The following is a 17,469-nucleotide window of genomic DNA, read 5'->3' as shown; positions in this document are numbered from 1 at the left end:
TCGTTTTACTTAGCACTGATCCTGCAAACAAGGGAAAGTCCTTAAATAATCAAAAGAGATTAGAAGCTTGGGGAAGTTCCCTGGCCCTCCCCAGAGCTCAGCAGGACTGGGCAAATAAGACTGTTTGCCTGAGGAACTTTTTGCCTATGTAAGCTGAAGTGTTCTCCAGAGTTTTAAAAGCACTGAACTCTTACCTGGAATGAGAACAACACATACTTCCATGGACTGGGGGGAGAGGAGAAAGGATGTGACTCAAGGACAAAAGGACAATAGCCCTGTAGGGTCACCGAAAATCTGACTCCCACTTCTCTGCACATAGATCAGATTTAGTTGCCCAATAGGCACATGTTACTAAGCACAAAACACTTCATACTTCCCCCGTGGACCTGCTCTCTGCCAACGTGGGCAAAGGCCTGATGGAAACTGGTCCTATCCTCTAATGGGTTGGAATCCCCCTGTCCAGGGCTCATCACTGACCTCTGAGCATGTCCACCAACCTGCAGGAGATATTTATTAACTAATTCAGGAAATGCCTGAGGCTTGAGCTTAACTGTGATGCTAGGTGAAATCATCATTCTCCTTGAAGGTAAACGCTAGGGTGGTACTGCAGTTCTACCCAGTCTTTTACTTAAGCTAAGAATTGTTGGACTGGTGCCTACCTGTTTTTGCATGGCCTGTGGGTTAAAGATGGCTTTGGCTTGTTTAAATGATTGGAAAAAAAAATCAGTAAGAAAATAATTTATGACACATAAAAACTATGTGGACTTCACACACCAGTGTCGGTATGTGACATTTTACTGGAATAAAGCTATGCCCATTTGTTTATGGATTGTCTCTGACTTCTTTCCCACTACAACCACAAAGTCAAATAGTTACTGTGGAGACCATAGGGTCCACCACAAAGCCAAAAATATTTACTATCTGGACCTTTAAACAAAAATTTTCCATTTTTGATTTAAAGGGTAGAATTCCTTTGCAATTCCAGAATAGAGGGAAAAGGAAAAGTCCTTCAAACTTATCCATAGAACAGAATAAAATATGTGGCATGGAAAGTGCCTCTCGTCAGAATGCACTGCTGATGTTCAAGTGATAAGGGGAGGGAGAAACTGAAGAAACCCGGAAGTTGTGCTCACTTCCTCCCCTGGAGGGCCCTGGCCTCAAGGGCCAGCCACAGGGCAGCATTAGCCTCCCAGTCCGGGACTGTTTGCTGGTTTCTCTTGATTTTAAAATTTATTCTTATGTTCATGCTTCCTAGTTGAGTATCTCTAAACACTTTCAATGCTAAAGTGTATCTCAGAGTCATCTGGGGGTTTCTGGAAGACACACAGAAGGCCTCATAGGCGCTAGGCCTAGCTCTTGGCCTTGGCCACAGTCTCCAATATCTGAAAACCAAGAGCCCTAGCTTTTCCTGGCTTGCTCAGCACCACTGTGCAGGTTTTGCTGTATCTTTGCCTCCAGGAAAACTCCAGCATGTGTCCTATGAGTTAGCTGTTTCTGAGGTCTGAACCAGCCTGCCGGAGATCACACTGTGGGGGATTGTCACACAGGAGCCAATTGCTAGGCCTCCTAGGAATCCCCTACCGCTTATGGACATTTCAGAGAATTCTGGGATTTTAGTGGGCTGTGGGGAAACCTGGCTTTACTAAGGCCTGGCAAGTGGCAGGTGCTCCTTTAGCCCAAGCAAAAAGCCAGCCCTTCATTCCTATGTCTTCCCATAGCATTTGGGTGCTGCTGCCAAAATGCACTGGTTAGACCCCACCCACAGAAGATGCAGGCCAGGGTTTGCTGACTGAGGGTCTCACTGGGTTATCACAATATCTTGTGAGACATTTTCATTATTTCCAAGGAAAAAGACATACTCACCTAAAACTTCTGTGCGTAAAGAAAACATCAGTCTTTTTTATTCGATTTTTTAACTGAAATCACAAGAACATCCTGAGATAAGGGAAAGCAAGAAATTGGCTTTAGTTTAGTTACTATTTTGTGCCAATCTTGTGCATGTGAATTAACTATTTTTACAGATGAGGAAATAGAAATTCAGAGAAGTTGCATAACTTGCCTGGGGTCACACACATACAAGTCATTGTATTAGAACTTGCATTCTTGTTGTCTGTGTAACTCCATAACCCTGTGTCTTCCTTCATACCATATTTCTTTATCCCTTCCTGCAGCTCAGACTTGTGTTGCAGATTGACATAAATTGACTTTAAAGTATGAAAATACTTAATAGATGTTAGGTGGAAAACCTTTCAATGGAGAGGGAGGACATCAAAAAACCTCTAGTCTAAAGATGTTAAGTATCATCTTGGTATTCCTTTATGTAGCATCACATTGTACAGTTCTCAGATAAGCAGTTCTGGTAGAGTGGGTGTGAGTCTTAGGAAGGATCATGATTAAGAATTGAGAAAGCAAGGAAGTATAACTCACAATTTGATCAATGGTGTTGCCTATAATCTGACTTCAGTCTCTCTAGAGAATACATCACACTCTGATTCTATAGCTCAGAATGATAGTCACACTCATATCTGAACTTTATTGATAGTTTTTTATAATCTCCAAGCATCTATATTAATAGACCCAGTGTATTACTTCATTTTTATGGCTATAATGAAATGCCTTAGGTTAAATATTTTATAAAGAAAAAAGGTTTATAGTTCTGGAGGTTCAAGGGGATGACATCAGCTTATACTTGGTTTTAGTGAAGCCCTTATGGTACATGGTATCACAGTGGCAGGAGAGATCACATCACCAAACAGGAAGCCAGAGAAAGATTGGCATCTCAGGAGAACTATGCTAATGCCTTCTGAGAATATACCCCAATGACCTAATAGCCTCCCACTAGGCCCCACTTCTCAAAGGTCCTACCACCTCTTATTATTGCCACACCAGGGCCCAAGTTTCCAACACTGAAACTTTGGGGGACACAGTTAAACCAAATCCAAACCATGGCAGCTCCTATGTGCACAAAGCTGTGCTTGGGGCTCTAAATTTCTGCCAGTAATGGTGATCATTTCTAGCAATTGTTTATTTCAAAGTTCTGGACAAATTTTCTAGAATAAGAAAGCATGTCAAAGAGTGAACAAGTAAGATGTGAATGGAGCTGGACCCAGAGGAGGCTGGGACAGAGAGAATTCTGTGGATCAGTGGCAGAGACCGAGAGGAACGACGTGAGAGGAGCCATGTGGGGAGCGGTTGTGCCAGGATGCTCTGCTTCTGTGCTCTCGATTTGAGCTGGAAGTGCACGTTTCTGTCAGAATGTTCTGCTTTTGGATGCCATCATTTGAAGCAAGCACACACACCCGTATAAGCACCACAGGAGAGGTGTGCACGAATGAAGTGCCTTGAGAGTCGAGAGGGAGGTCAGAGCCCGTGTGGAACTCTCGTTTACATCTCACAGTTCCCTGCACAGTGCCTTGATATAAGTGCTTGATACACCACTGTCACATGGGTGTTGAATGAATCATGGATTCCTCTGTAGGGCCCATTGAGTAGCATGAGAAATGTGAAAGACATTAAAAGCAGAAGAAAATGCTTATATATCCTTTGAGCAACTCCAAGGTCCATCTTTGAGGTATCATGATAAATCAGTAGGTTTAGGGCTGGGGATGTAGTTCAGTGACAGAGCACAGGCTTAGCGTGCATAAGGCTGTGGGTTCAATCCCCAACAACTCCCCGCTGCCCCCAAATCACAAATCAGTAGTTTTATCCATTGTCTCAGTACTTAAATATTTATTGTTAATACTCATGAACATGTAAAAAGAATTTTTACACTAGTATGATTGTTTATTGTGCAAATAAAGAGCTCCTTTCATTTGTATTTTTTAAAAAAATTTTTATTTGTTCTAATGTGTTGTACATGACAATAGAATGCATTTATACATTTTGGTAGATCAGACGTAAATGGAGTGTAACCTCTCATTTGCCTTTGAGGTATCTATTTGGGCTGATGGCAAAAATATTAAACTTGTCAGTACCATGTCATTGAGTAGTGATCATCTTGAGATTTTAAAATCAGTTGATTCAAAGTTCTTCCTCCCACCCTGGCCCCCATTTTGTTCTAATGGCCTCATATTCACCTAATTGGTGAGGGCAAAGGAGATAAACTGCAGTTTATCAGACACGGATACTCACAGCCCAGGACAGGAGGCCCTGTACACAGGGCCTCAGAATGAATGGACAGTCTTTAGAGCGTCAGGAGGGTATGTGCTTCCTCGTCCCTGCGGGAGGATTTGATTGGTTTGTTTGAGTAATTCCACAAGCTGGCAGGAAACTGAAACTGCTACTCAGAGATAAGCAGGAAGTACACCCGGTGCCTTTGATAAGGAGGGCTGTTTGACAAGGTGGACTTATCCTGGGAGCAGAATGGGAGGGACCTTGTGGTTAGGCCATTCGAGGCCTTTCTGATTTGCCAAATGTCAAGGCAGCACGTAATATTGGGCCTTAATTATCGGCCGCCTCGCGCCACACCGGTGCTTCTCCTTCTTCACTTCCCTCAGAGGTGATCTAAGTTCTTGGGGGTGCTCATAAGTCAGGGAGAAGGAGCTACCTCACCCATCTCTGTGTGTGTTAGCTGGTCCACCCTCAGACTCCTCTGTTGGCCTACCGTCCAGTGCCCTTCCTGGACATCCATTATGGGGGGCTCAGTCACTCCCCAGGTCTTTCCCTGACACTCTGAGGGTCTGCTAGTCTCTAGAGGGCACCTCACTTCCATCAGCACTGACACGTCCCTCAGCTGTCACTAATCTCCTTCATTTTTGGTGTCTGCTCTCTGTGAGATTTGGGCCATGCTCAGGGAGGATCCAGGCCATAGGTCCTTTGTGCTCTGGGGTATCCTCCCCCGACCCACCTTGAGTCAGCACTTTTCTTAGGCATTCACTAGAACTGAACTCTAGGAACGGTCTTTCCTTCCTTGCTAAACTCCTATTTCCTTTTGGGCAAGAAAATAATCCTAATTTATCATGCATACTTCCTTTATTTAATTTAGACTTATGGTATGAATTTCATGCTCTTGTCTCCAGAGCATGAATTTCATGCTCTTGTTTGTGGCTCTTGATGTGCAAAGCCAAGTTTGTCTAAACCAAAACAAAAACCTTTCTCTGCGTAACCCCTGGCTTTTATTACTTAGTTTAAAACTTGGTTTTACATATCAAGAACTGTTTCCTCAGCTATTGATCTTAAGATAGTCCGTTTAACATACACCTGCTATCTTTATTCTAGAGCCACAGGTATAGCGTCCAATTTGGTAGCTGCATGTGGTTATTTAATTTAAATTAATATTAATTTCAGTGAAATAAAATTTAGAATTTAATCCCCAGTCACAGTAGTCACATTTCAAGTGTTCCACACGTGACTCTGTTGGACAGTACAACTCTAGAATGGTAGAAAGTTTTGCACAGCCGTCTAGATGCATCAACCTTCCCCTTGCAGGCTGTGAACCCTGAGATGAGGGGCGGTGTGTGAGGGGTGCAGGGGGTGATGTGACTGAGGAAGAAATCTGTCACTATCTCTGATGTTGTCTTGCTATAGTAGCTTTTGAAGAAAGCTTTGAGCTTTAGGAGCTTCAGTAACTGTTTTAAATGAAATGTCCCCCCATGTTTTGGTAGAAGAACATTTTTGGCAGCTGGAAATGTTTCCGCCTACCAGGCTGTCACTGATGGCATGTACCACGGGCTGCCACCACTGAGCAACTCTCTCAGGAAGAGCATTTTTGCCTCACAGCTTGGCCTGCCCCAGCCACTGGATCCACGGAGCCTCCAGGTATGTTTTATAGGTGTTTTAGACCTATAAAAGGTACATTTTGAGCTGGGAATTTTGTCACTTTGTTTCCATTTGGTTTAAATTTTGCGAGTCTGGATTCTTTAAAGCCCTTCAGTCTCTGTTGGCACCCCTTCACTCTCACAGTGGAGCAATCTGGGTCTACATGGCCAGCTGTTATTCCCAGGCTGGGTCTTTTCTGCAGATGCTCAAAAAAGCAAGAGCTTGTCTGCTCATAGCTTGTAGCAAAATAAACAATCTTATCCATCAAAGAAATGATAGAAATTATAGTACATAAATTGGGTCAACAGCTGAGTTTTGAAGAGCCCTTGTTACAACAAGTGTTATCAAATGTCACCCTGGCAACTATTATTGCTCCTAGGTAGGAACAGCACTATCCTTCCACCTTCTAAAGGGGTCAAGGCTTAGAAAGCTGGATATCAAACTACTGGAGAGTTGGGGCAGCACCAGGCCACAAACTTTATTACTTATCTATTGCTGCAGAACGAATCATCCTCCCAGGTTAAAACAATAAACGTTTATTATCTCACATAGTTTCTGAGGGTCAAGAAACTGGGAGAAGCTTAGGGGGGGTCATTCTGGCTCAGAGTTTCTCACAAGTTGCAATAAAGATGTTGCCAGTACTCTAATCATCTCAGGGTGCAACTGGAAGACTGTTTTCAAGTTCACTCATGGCTGATGGGAGACACCAGAACATCCACTCCCATGCTTATTCCTGTGGACTTCTCTTCAGAGCTTTCTCACAACATGGAGGATGGCTTTCCCCCAGAGCAAACCCTCTGTAATGGTTTAGATGTGAGGTGTCCCCCGAAAGCTCACATGTGAGACAATGCAGGAACGTTCAGAGGAGAAATGATTGGGTTATAAGAGTCTTAACCCAATCAGTGAATTAATCTCTGATGGGATTAATTGAGGTAGTAGGGTGTGGCTGGAGGAGATTGGAGTTTGGGCGTGGCTCTTGGGTATATATTTGTATCTGGGGAGTGGAGTCTCTCTGCTTCCTGATGATGTGAGCTGCTTCCCTCTGCCATGCTCTTCCACCATGGTGTTCTGCCTCACCTTGAGCCCCAAGGAATGGAGCTGGCCTTCTATGGACTAAGACCTCTGAAACCCTAATTAAATCTTTCCTCCTCTATGATTGTGCTGGTCAGATCATTTAGTCCCAGGAGTGAAAAAGCTGACTGAAACACCCTCCGAGAGGGAGCAAGAGTCTTTTTATTACCTAATTTCAGAAGTGACACCTCATCACTATTCTCATATTCCATTCACTAGAAGTGAATCACCAAGTCCAACCACACCCAAGGGGAAGGAAATTAAGTCCCATCTCTTGATGGGAGAACTATCAAGTATTTGTGGACATATCTTTAAAATCACCTCTTAAGCCCAGGATTTTTACTTGAAAATCGACTTCATGTTTTGATATTATAAACATGATACATAGGTGATGCCAACATCAGCCCCAAGCAGGAACCCTCCTTCTAAACTACAAGATAGTGATTCTCAGTCCAATCTTTGACCCTCACTTAGACCTGGAATACAGAGTTACACCCTGACCCCTGGGGCTGCTCTGGTTGCCTCTGGGTGTTGTCTAGGATTAAGTGGATACAGGTGTGCCAGCTCCCTGCTACCAGAATCAGTTCTAGATCTGGGAATTGACCGAAGCCAGAAACAGGTCTAGAAGTGTAGAGTGGGGTTACATAGGTAGGCCCATTGGATCCAGGGCCGCACATGATGTCATAAGAGAGGCAATGCCGTGGCTGTTGTCCTGTGATATGAAGAAGACAGAGACCTCCATATGAGAAGTTGTAACATCAGTCTTGAGTTGATATCTGGAATTACAGCACAATGATGAGGAGGTCCACTTTTTAAGGTTCCTAATATTGAGAGCATTTAAGCAAGTTTACTTTTGTAGATTATAAATATATCCCATTGGTGCTGTAGTGTTATGGAACTTCTGAACACCAGTGCTGACTAGTTATACAGAAACCATCTGCTGCAGAAATAATAAAAAATAATTATTATTACTCTCTCCTCTGCATCATCAAATATTTTCCACCAAGAAGTATTTCTACATAATAAATGAACCATCCAACAGTGTGTTGAAGTACAAATGCAGAAATCCTGTTCATAAACAGATGTATTTAACTTAGGGATACAAGACAACATTACTATGTCTATTATTTGGTTCTTTTAGGCATCTGTGCTATTTCCCTGGAGAGCATTTCTGGAAGATGGAGGACCATTTCCTGTTATAAGTAGCAGACCAGATACCTTAGAGTATAATATGCAGGTAGGTATATCTTCCCACTTGTTGGAAAGAGAACACAGACTGTGAGGCAGGGTGTCAGTAGGTCCCCAGGTCACAGCCTCCATATTCCAGCCAGTGGTGGATAATTTATGAGATAAGCAGGGTGCTTAATTATGAAGCTGTAAACCTGATCCTGCAAGGTGAGTCATACTTTTTTCCTGTGGAAGAGACTCATGTTCTCAGCAGATACCGACCTTGGTTGTAGACTCAGCTGAAGTTCCCATGGCGGCAATGATCTAGGGGAGTGGCCATCCATCACTACTCACTGTCTCGGCCTCTTAGAGAAACTGCCAGGCTGGCAACTCAGAGCCGTGTGACTCCTGACTTGCCTAGTGAGAAGGACATTTTTTACACAGGACTCATAAGGAGAATTTTTTTTAATTGTTTTGTTTTTCATTGTTAACCTCTTTTAATTATTTAAATTATTAGTTTCCTTTAATCATTGCACGTTTTCTCTTCATTATCTAAGTAAATATTGTTGTATTTTTATTTTCAAAAATATAGGAAAGAGCTACTCAAGAGGTAGAGGCAAGAGGAGGATCACAGATTTGAAGCCAGCCTGGGCAATTGAGTGATACCATGTCTCAAAATAAAATTTGAAGAATAGGCTGGGGATGTAGCTCAATGATAGAGTACTTGCCTAACATGCCTGTGATCCTGGGTTCTATATATATATATATGGAGAGAGAGAGAGAGAGAGAGAGAGAGAGACACTATGACACAAAAATCAACTATAACCTTGCTTCAAAATATGGTGTGGGGAGGAGTGGGATGGGCCAGAAGCGGCTCTAAGTTGACAGTGTTTGGGACTAGGTGATAGGAACTATTTTGTTTGCTTTTTTATACATTCAAAATTCTCCAAAAGTAAAAAGTTTTTTTTTTTTTTTTAATATAGCAAAAGTAAGAATGGTTGAAAAATTGTAATGCCAACACTCAGACAATAGCAGTTGACATTTTGAGGCTTCCCCTCCACCCCCCGTACTTTTTTTTTTATATCCATGTGTTTATATGTGTACTTTTAAAGGAAAATCGCTATCACACTATACGTTTGCCAAATACAGATCTGCTATAAGGACTGGAAAACTTGATACTTCTGCACAGAGCCAAATATCTCATATGTTCAAGCAGGACTTTAAACTACAAGTGTTATTTTGTTTTTTATGGATTTTCTAGTAGCTGAAAAGATGGCTTATAAACACCTAGTTTTCTTCCCCAAAACCACATGTGAATTTTATATAGAAGACTTCAAAATGGGAGCATTTTTTGCTTATTTTCAGCTGTGCCTCTGTGGGCTGAGTGACTGTGACCTCAAGGTGGCTCATGGAGAGCTGGTAGGCATGCAACTGCTAATGGAAGATGTACTAAGCAGCTGTCATATCACCATGGAAGGTGCCGTTGGATGGCAAGCTACACTGGACAAAAATACACAGGTATTCTTGGTGAATGGTCTACATAATCAACTGGTGCTGTGTGGTACAGAAGGACCTTCCTATCTAGGTAATGGGTTAGAGAGCCACATTGTTCCCATAGCCTCTTCCAGGTGGTCCCAGGACTGTGCTTGGTATCACTCAATTGCCCAGGCTGGCTTTCTTTGTAAGTAAGCTACTACAAAGTATATTCTTTCACATTTAGTTCCATGATCAATTGTATTTCCATTTTTTTTTTTTTTAATTTTAAAAATAGAACACAGGTTATGGGAGGTCCATTGGAACCATTCCAGCCGAGTGCTTTCCTTAAGAGTCACTCATTAGGATCAGAATAGAAAGAGCCCCAGGTGAGCTTCTGAGGCTTGTGCTTGTATTTCATCTCTTAACCTGTGGGCTCCCAACCAGCATTCCCTCCCTTCGGCTTATCTCTCCAAAAATCCAAAGTACAAGAGTCACGTACCCACCTAGCACCATGACTTTAAACAATTCCGCATGTGTGGTGAGAAACCCAGAATCCAACCTGTCTGGCCTTAGGGCTCTCACATACTCGAATCCATGTGTTTCTCCATTCCTCACCCTCTCTGTAGGCAAACCCATCTACTGGTAATACTTTTATGCAACAACTCTGAAATCTTTGTCTAGTTCAAATCTCAATCCAACAGATTCCTATCTTCATCTGCCTCCTGGACAGCTCCTTTTGTTCCATCTCAGAGACAATGTGTTCTAACCTGAGCTTACTTTACTCCCCCAAAACTCCATCCTCTTTCTACATTCTACTCCGCCAGCAGACACCAAGTTTTGCTGTCCTATTATTTTAAGATCTCTAACGATCTCCTTCCTCACGGTGACCTCCCTCCACCATCCCAAATCATCATCATCTGTTGTTGTGATTACAACCACCTTTGGAATCCATACACTTTCTCTTGTCTCCTTCCAACCCATTCATCAGGGTAATATTTTTTTGCTGGGGAGGGAAGTTCAAGTACTGGGGATTTAACCCAGGGGTGCTTGACCACTGAGCCACATCCTCAGATCTTTTTATTTATTTACTTTTTTTATTTTGAGACAGGTTCTTGCTAAATTGCTTAGGGCCTCACTAAGTTGCTGAGGCTGGCCTTGAACTTGTGATCCTCCTGCCTTAGCCTTCCTAGCACATTACAGGTGTGCACCACCGTGCCTGGTTCACTAGGGTAATATTTTAAAATAAAAACCTAATTATGTTACTTTCCTCCTTACAGCCTTCTGATGGCTTATGAATGCCCTGAGAGTAGAGTCCCCATACCCTAACTGGAACTTCATGACTTGGCTCCTGCCAGTATCTCTACCCTCAACCTCATATTTTGTCACATGTACCACATTCTCTTCTGTGCCTTTGTGCAGACTGGTCCCTCCCTTGGAAAATCTCTCTTCCCACTTTTAATCTCATCACCTGATTAGTCCCCTATCTTTCAGATTTTAACTTCCACACCACTCTGTTTAGGAAACTTTTTCTGATCCTCCACCTTTGAACTGATGCTCCTCTATGCCAATTAGAGTGCTCCTGCCACAATAGTATCTGTCCCATTAGCCATGACTTAAATAAGAGAAGACTGATCTTCCCATAATGGAGTCCAGAAGGAAGAAGTTCAGGCTGGTGCAGCCACTACCCAAAGGATTCAAAATGTCTCCCTTGTCCTTGCAAGGTAAAAAACAGAAGCAAACACACTTCCTCCTTGAGGAGCTTTCCTTTTATCAAGAAGAAAAATCTTTTCTAGAAGCTTCCCAGTAGATTTTTTTTCTTATGTCTTTTTAGTTAAAACTGAGTCACAAGTCCACTTCAGTCCAGAGGGATCATTTGCAGAGCTGGGTGTAGAACAAGTAGTGCCAAAATTAAGACCAAGATCAAGAAGTATGCAGGGTCCTTTGCTCCCTCTGTCACTTTCTGGCCCTATTTCTGATGGGTTACCATCATTTCCTAACACTCCCTATCCTTTTCCATCTTATTCTTTATCCATCCTGTCTCTTCTTCCTTCTTCCATCCTTAAAATCATTTAGATAAAAATTACTTCTCTTAATATGAAGTAGGGTTGCTTTAATATTATTGTTTATTTTAATTAGTTTTATTTTATGGTTTATTTTTATTTAGGAAAATTCAGCTGTTTATAGACACTAGGAAGCACTGGAATCTGCACCACCCTGTGAGTCAGGACTCGTGGGTAGTCCTGCCCAGCCATGCCACAGTGCTAAGATCTCTCTAGATCTCAGTATCCAAAACCCCAAAGCAAAGATGATGGATTAGCTTAAGGTCTTTTAAATTGTAGTCCAAGAAGCCCTTGATTTTCTTGGAGACACCTTGGGCTTCTTGAGCAAGTGGGGCTAATTATGAGGCCTCTGGTATGCTCCCTCTATGTCCCTGTTTGTAGCTTTGTTCCATTGGCTATTTTGGGCCACTACCCAAGATTTTATTTGGTGAAAGGCTTTTGAGCATAAGACAAATCTGGAAATCCATGGATAAGTGGTTGCTTAGGAGGCCACACGCCTCAGGGCTTGCCAGTGTCTGCGGGAGCTCAGTCTCCCCTGGGTCGGCCTTGCCGTTTCTCCTTTGGACGCTCTGGCCAACCCTCTTTCAGGCAGACACACCTTTCTTTGAATATGTGAACAGCACTGATCTAGGATCCAACTACTCCAGGTTGTTTTTTCTGTTCCTAGGCAGGAAACTTGAGTGTCTAAGATACTGTTACCTGAACGTTCTCGCATTCAGATCGTGAGATTTGCCATTTGGTCTGTGAAGGAATGCCCCTTTTTCTGTGATTGAGACACTGTGGTCAGCCTGAGGACCTGGACTCAGTTCCCCCTTTTGTCTGCTCCTCTCTGGGTAGCCCTGCCCCTCAATGACTGCAGAAGAACAAAGGCCTAAAACCTTTTCCCCTTCACATCCTCCAGGACCCACAGCAGCCCTTCAACAAATACTTAAGGAAAGCACCTGTGAAAAAATGAACAAATCATAAGTTTAAAGTAAAATTGCCTATTGAGTAATACATTCAAATGAACAGAAATGTTCTCTGTCCAATGTTCTTTTACAGAATGAAAAAGGAACAGGAGATAGGATAACTTAAGTTTCTATCTCCATACTCATAAAATGGGTAAAATTCCCAGTGAAAAGTTATATTACTGCTCCACCATGGTGGTGACTTAAATCTCAAATGTGGTGAACGCTTTCCAGAATGCAGAGGCTAAACATGAAAGGTTTTTTTTTTTTTTTTTTTAAGGGAAATAAAATCTTAATACGCAATAAGATAATTTTTTAAATAAATGGTTCAAGACCTAATCTGAAAGCTGAGACTGAGTGAGACATTTCTATCCTTTCTGTACCCAGTCTGCTCAGGAAGGATTCTCAACCTCTTTCTGCTTGACATGTGCTACAGGCCTGTAAACCATTCCTCCTGGGGAAAACATTCTGTCTCCAGAGAATTTGTTTTGCATGGGCTGCATGTAAAAAGTTATCCCATTTTGTCCACCATCAATAAGAGGTTTCTGTAATGCCTTTAGCCAGATTGGTCCAAAGAGCCAGGAATCAGAAGTCAGTTCCAAAGTAGCCCAAAGGTTTCCAAGCTGCTGGAGGGCCAGTGTGATGTGGTGATGTCCTTTGTTCTGCTGAGATCATTTCTGATGCTGTGGAAGCAGTTGGAAGTACTGAAGGATCACTGGGGTCAACTCAAGCTGGGAGACCAGGACATCAGCTCCGTCTCTTTCCACAAACAGTACTCGGAGCTCTACAAGTGAGTGTGGCTGAGGCCGAAATTCACGTCAGTGAGTAGAGCACAAAGGTTTAGCAGGTCCTGCCTCTTGATGGAAAGGCAAGATTTGGTCCACGAATTCTAGTACACCCAGCTCTATTGAGCTCATGGCAGCTGGTGATACTCTCTACAGTCAATGCCGTAGAGGAAAAGCTGAGTTGTATTAACTGCAAGGACAGAGCTGGATTCCACTGAGTTACACTATCTTTTATATGTCCCTAGAGTCTGTCTCTAGGAACCTGTGTTCATCAAGCGACTCCCACAGTGCTGACTCTTAGGTTTTTTAGCTCATAGGATCCCAGGTGGCCCTAGATAGACACCTGCTGCTGCAAGGTACTTCTTCTCACTCTGGGCCCCATTAGACCCAAGTGCAGAGTCTGCACGATTGAGGCATTGAAGGCAGAGTATAATATTGGCACTGTGACGTGAAGCTGTAGGTCTGTGAGGTGGTGCAGAACTTGGCTGTAGGCCTCAGCTGGGATGGCTTAACTGACAAGAAAGGCTTGTGCTTCTGCCACATACATAATCAAACAAGTACCCACCCACCACCCCAGACCTTACCCAGCTTTGGCACAGGCAGAATTGTCTATCCAGTGACATTATTACAGTCAGTGTTCCTGATAGAAGACTTGTCAATATTTTGAAAAATGAGGACTGAAATTATATGTACCCAAATGGGAAAAGACCTCAGGATTTAATACTGACTGAGGGAGTGGTGAATTTAGATGTTGATGTGTCTGTAAATGGGTTGGGAGGTTTATACCTGACAGCAGGAAACAGAAAGTGAATGAAAATAATTGCCAAAGAATCAGAATGAGAAAAAAAAAAAAAAAAAATGTTTGTTTGCTAATCTCTGTCTCTCTTCTTTGATAGAGCTGACATTCTTTACCCCAGCATGAAAGCTATAGCGAGGCAGATGGGGAAAGAAGATGAATTTGAAAGACTTATAATAAATAGCCAGTCCATTCTTCCCCCCAAAGGAGCTTCAGAAATTGAAATAAAAACTCAGCAGGTATGCAGGAGCTATTTAAAATTTGCTTTGGAAAGCTTGCTTTATGGCATTAGCATGTAAAATACAAATATACCCAAATGGTGTTTTTTTCTAAGAAGTACAGTGTAAATTGAAAGTTTGGAAGTCATTGGACAGACTGCAGGGTGTGGATAAGAGGGGAGTAAATATTTAAATGTATCTGGGAGCTTCAACCAAGCAGAGAACTACCTCTTAACATCTCAGTTCTATGTTTAGACTTTCATTATTTTGATTTTTCTCCAATTGAGATGCACCTTCAGAAGAAACATCAATAATATAACCACTACTCTCTTAAACAAAACATCCAGCACACAAGTGTCCATGTAGAAATGAAATATTGAATATAGTTCCTTGTAAATTGTTTTTCTGAAAGTAAGAAAATATAATGTGTGCACTAGCCCACTCCATGCATTGGATGATCTATGTGGAAAAGTCTTTTCCAAGTCTTTGCTAGGCTTGACCCTGAGACCAAAGCTCCCTGTGGTGAGGCTTATTGGTGACAGGCAAGCCAAGACCCTGGTTGCCTGAATGTCAATACAAAAAGGATGTCCATCCACTAAGCTACAAGGTGGATTCAACCCCCACACATGCCCCAGGGCCAAGCCCATCATGGCTTAACCTTCTAAACCTTGGTTCCTCTCCAGCACCTGGAACCTTCCAGCAAGGAAACGGTGGGCTTTGAAAGCAAAAATAACTGAAACGGGAGCAGATGTCGACGTACCAGCAATGCTTTATTAAGCATTGGAGGGGCACATTTTCAGGAGAGAAAATGGCAAATGGTTACAATAGGGGTCTGAGTTTTATAGGGTTTAGTGAGAGTTCATCATAGCAGAATATTTAGTTTGCCTTAATCATTAGAGATTTAATCCTAGCAGAATGTGTCTGTTGAGCAGTCAGGAAAATAATAGTAGAATGAGAAATGGTGAAAGTCCAGAGCCCATTATTTTCCTTCTCTCTCCAGGGACCCATTCTCCTCCTTTCTCTCCAGGGGTTGTTGTTTTCCATGTCCTTCAGGCTTTGTGAGCATGGTGGACAGGGGGAGGGCTCACAGTTATTGGAGTGGAGTTTCTCTTCATGGGTGCAGAGCATTCAATCTTCTCATGACTCCTCCTTGGTATCTAAGTCGAGTTTTAAACCTGAAGGCTTCTCTTATGAAACTGACATCTCACAAAATTCCTGCCCACATTTACAGACCCCAGAAGACATGAGGTCACCTCTGGCATGGTGCTCTTTGCAATTTAGCAGAACTGGTAAAAAAGGTTGTTTTATATCAACTAGGGTGTGGGCCAGGAAAAAAAAGATGTTGATCTCTCTGGAGGTGTATCTAACCCCTGAGAGCCCAAGAAAAGAACTCCTCCTTCTTCCTAGGGAGAAAATAACTGAGGATAGAACTGAATTCAAAACCCCTGTGCAGGAATTGGACTTGGGAGCCCAGAGTGTAAGCTGAATGTGGAGTAACTCTTAACCTATGCTTACTTTAGCTTCAGAAAGTTCTGGAAAATCTTGAAATTCATATGATCCAGGAAGTCTCAAGGAAAGTTAATAAAGAGATGTTACTGGTTTTATCAGAGAAGTCCAAGAAAGAGTCTACTCTCCCGACAGGTAAAGCATGTTTATATTTATTACTTAAAAAATTTTTATTATTATAAAAGTAATAAGAAATGTATCCATATTCATTATCTTAAAAATGCTGCATTGATGTAAAAAATATCTTTTATACCTTGACCCAGAATTACTACTAATGCTTTGGTTTCTTTCTTCCACTTAAAAAACTTTAAATAGAAAATGTACATTAACTTCATTCTCACTATGCTAATTAACTCATAAATGAAATAAAGTTGAAATGAGAGAAGCACAAAAAGTCTTTCTTATATATCATATATATGACATATACGTGAAAATCTTACAAATACGTGTACTTAGGGTGGGAAGACATTCAAAATTGTTTCCTCTGAGGACTAAACTTAGGGCAACTCCATAGTCAGTGTACTCACTCAGGGTATAGAGGGGCTCTTGGTCATCATCTTGAAACTCGTAATAATTTTAGCTTAGAGTTTGTGTTTTCTAAGTCCAGTGAGTCATGGAGCATGCACTGAGGGCTTGGAGACTTGGCTCGGACCTTCTGCTGCTGCCTCCCCACTGTGCACAGTGTGATCCTTAACTGCCTGCTCCTCTGCCCTCTGGCATCCCTAACCTCCTCCCTCACCCATCAATTACTGCCACCATCCACAACCCCCCCCCCCCCCCAGGGACCTGGGCACAGGCGCTCAAAATTGAGTGTGTACACCTGGCAGTGTCTCAGGCACAAGAAAGGCAGCACCACGGCATGCTTAAGGGGCAAGCCAGTGAGAATGATCCTCTAGCCCACCATGGGTACCTACAGAATCCAAGGTCAGAGGTCACAATACCCTCGGGGATTTCCTGTCCATCCTAGATTGGGGTGGGGAACCCATGAGAAGAGGAGATGCCTGGCTTAACGTCTCCAACCCTGATCAGGGCGCAGTGCCTCATTCTGATAGCTGCTGGGTCACGCTGATGCACTGAGTGCATTTACGCACTGAGTCACAGGTGGGACTACAGGGTGCTAATGAGGGTCTCCCCTGTCCTCTGAGGATTTTCATACCCAAAGGAGAGCAAGATCAAAGCAAATAAAAACATTATGACAGGTCAAGAGGGACTGCAGAGAAAAGGAAAAGCTTGGTATACTAGTGTATTGTTATAAAGCTACTCTTTTCCTGTTTTTGTTTTGTTTTGTTTTGTTTTGTTTTTGAGCAAGAAGCCCTGTATTTTTATTGCACCAGGCTCTGATTATGTAGCTAGTTCTGTCTGAACTACAACTACCTACTTACTCTTAGCACTTTATAATTCTATGGGAAAATTTGTAACCTTTGATCTAGGGAGGAGCTGTCTGACTAGCAAAGCAAATTAGGTCTTTCTTTTGAGAGGAAATCTATGGACATTGTAATGTTAATTATAACCTCAGTCCTCACCCAAGATATTGCCTCCCCCTCTGTATAAAGACATCGTCATTTTATCAATGCTTGAGTAACTAAATTCCCTTAACAGGGCTTTGGGGAAAGACTGTACAATAAGAGGACAAACCACTCCCCCACTGGGTGTCTCTAAATGTCACCAGAAAGCTGAGTGCGACTG

General features: G+C 42.5%; 1 protein-coding gene across 6 annotated transcripts in view; it reads left to right on the top strand.

The window, feature by feature from the left end:
* The window catches only part of LOC306666840 (uncharacterized protein), a 177,483-nt gene that overhangs the window by 122,076 nt on the left and 37,938 nt on the right, over window positions 1-17,469 (top strand). For all 6 annotated transcript variants that reach the window (XR_013765409.1, XM_079149109.1, XM_079149107.1 and 3 more), the window contains 6 exons: window positions 5,604-5,757; window positions 7,970-8,065; window positions 9,361-9,513; window positions 13,039-13,268; window positions 14,160-14,298; window positions 15,798-15,918. Coding sequence is in view for 5 of the 6 variants with exons in the window: in XM_079149109.1 (XP_079005235.1) it covers window positions 5,604-5,757; window positions 7,970-8,065; window positions 9,361-9,513; window positions 13,039-13,268; window positions 14,160-14,298; window positions 15,798-15,918 (893 nt within the window). In the remaining variant the exon portion in view is untranslated. The remainder of the gene's footprint in view (window positions 1-5,603; window positions 5,758-7,969; window positions 8,066-9,360; window positions 9,514-13,038; window positions 13,269-14,159; window positions 14,299-15,797; window positions 15,919-17,469) is intronic.

This window comes from Sciurus vulgaris (genome assembly GCF_902686455.1).
Source record: "Sciurus vulgaris genome assembly, chromosome: 7".
Classification (NCBI taxonomy): Eukaryota; Metazoa; Chordata; class Mammalia; order Rodentia; family Sciuridae; genus Sciurus; species Sciurus vulgaris.
Note: the sequence above shows the minus strand (reverse complement) of the source record. Positions and strands in the feature narration are given on the sequence as shown.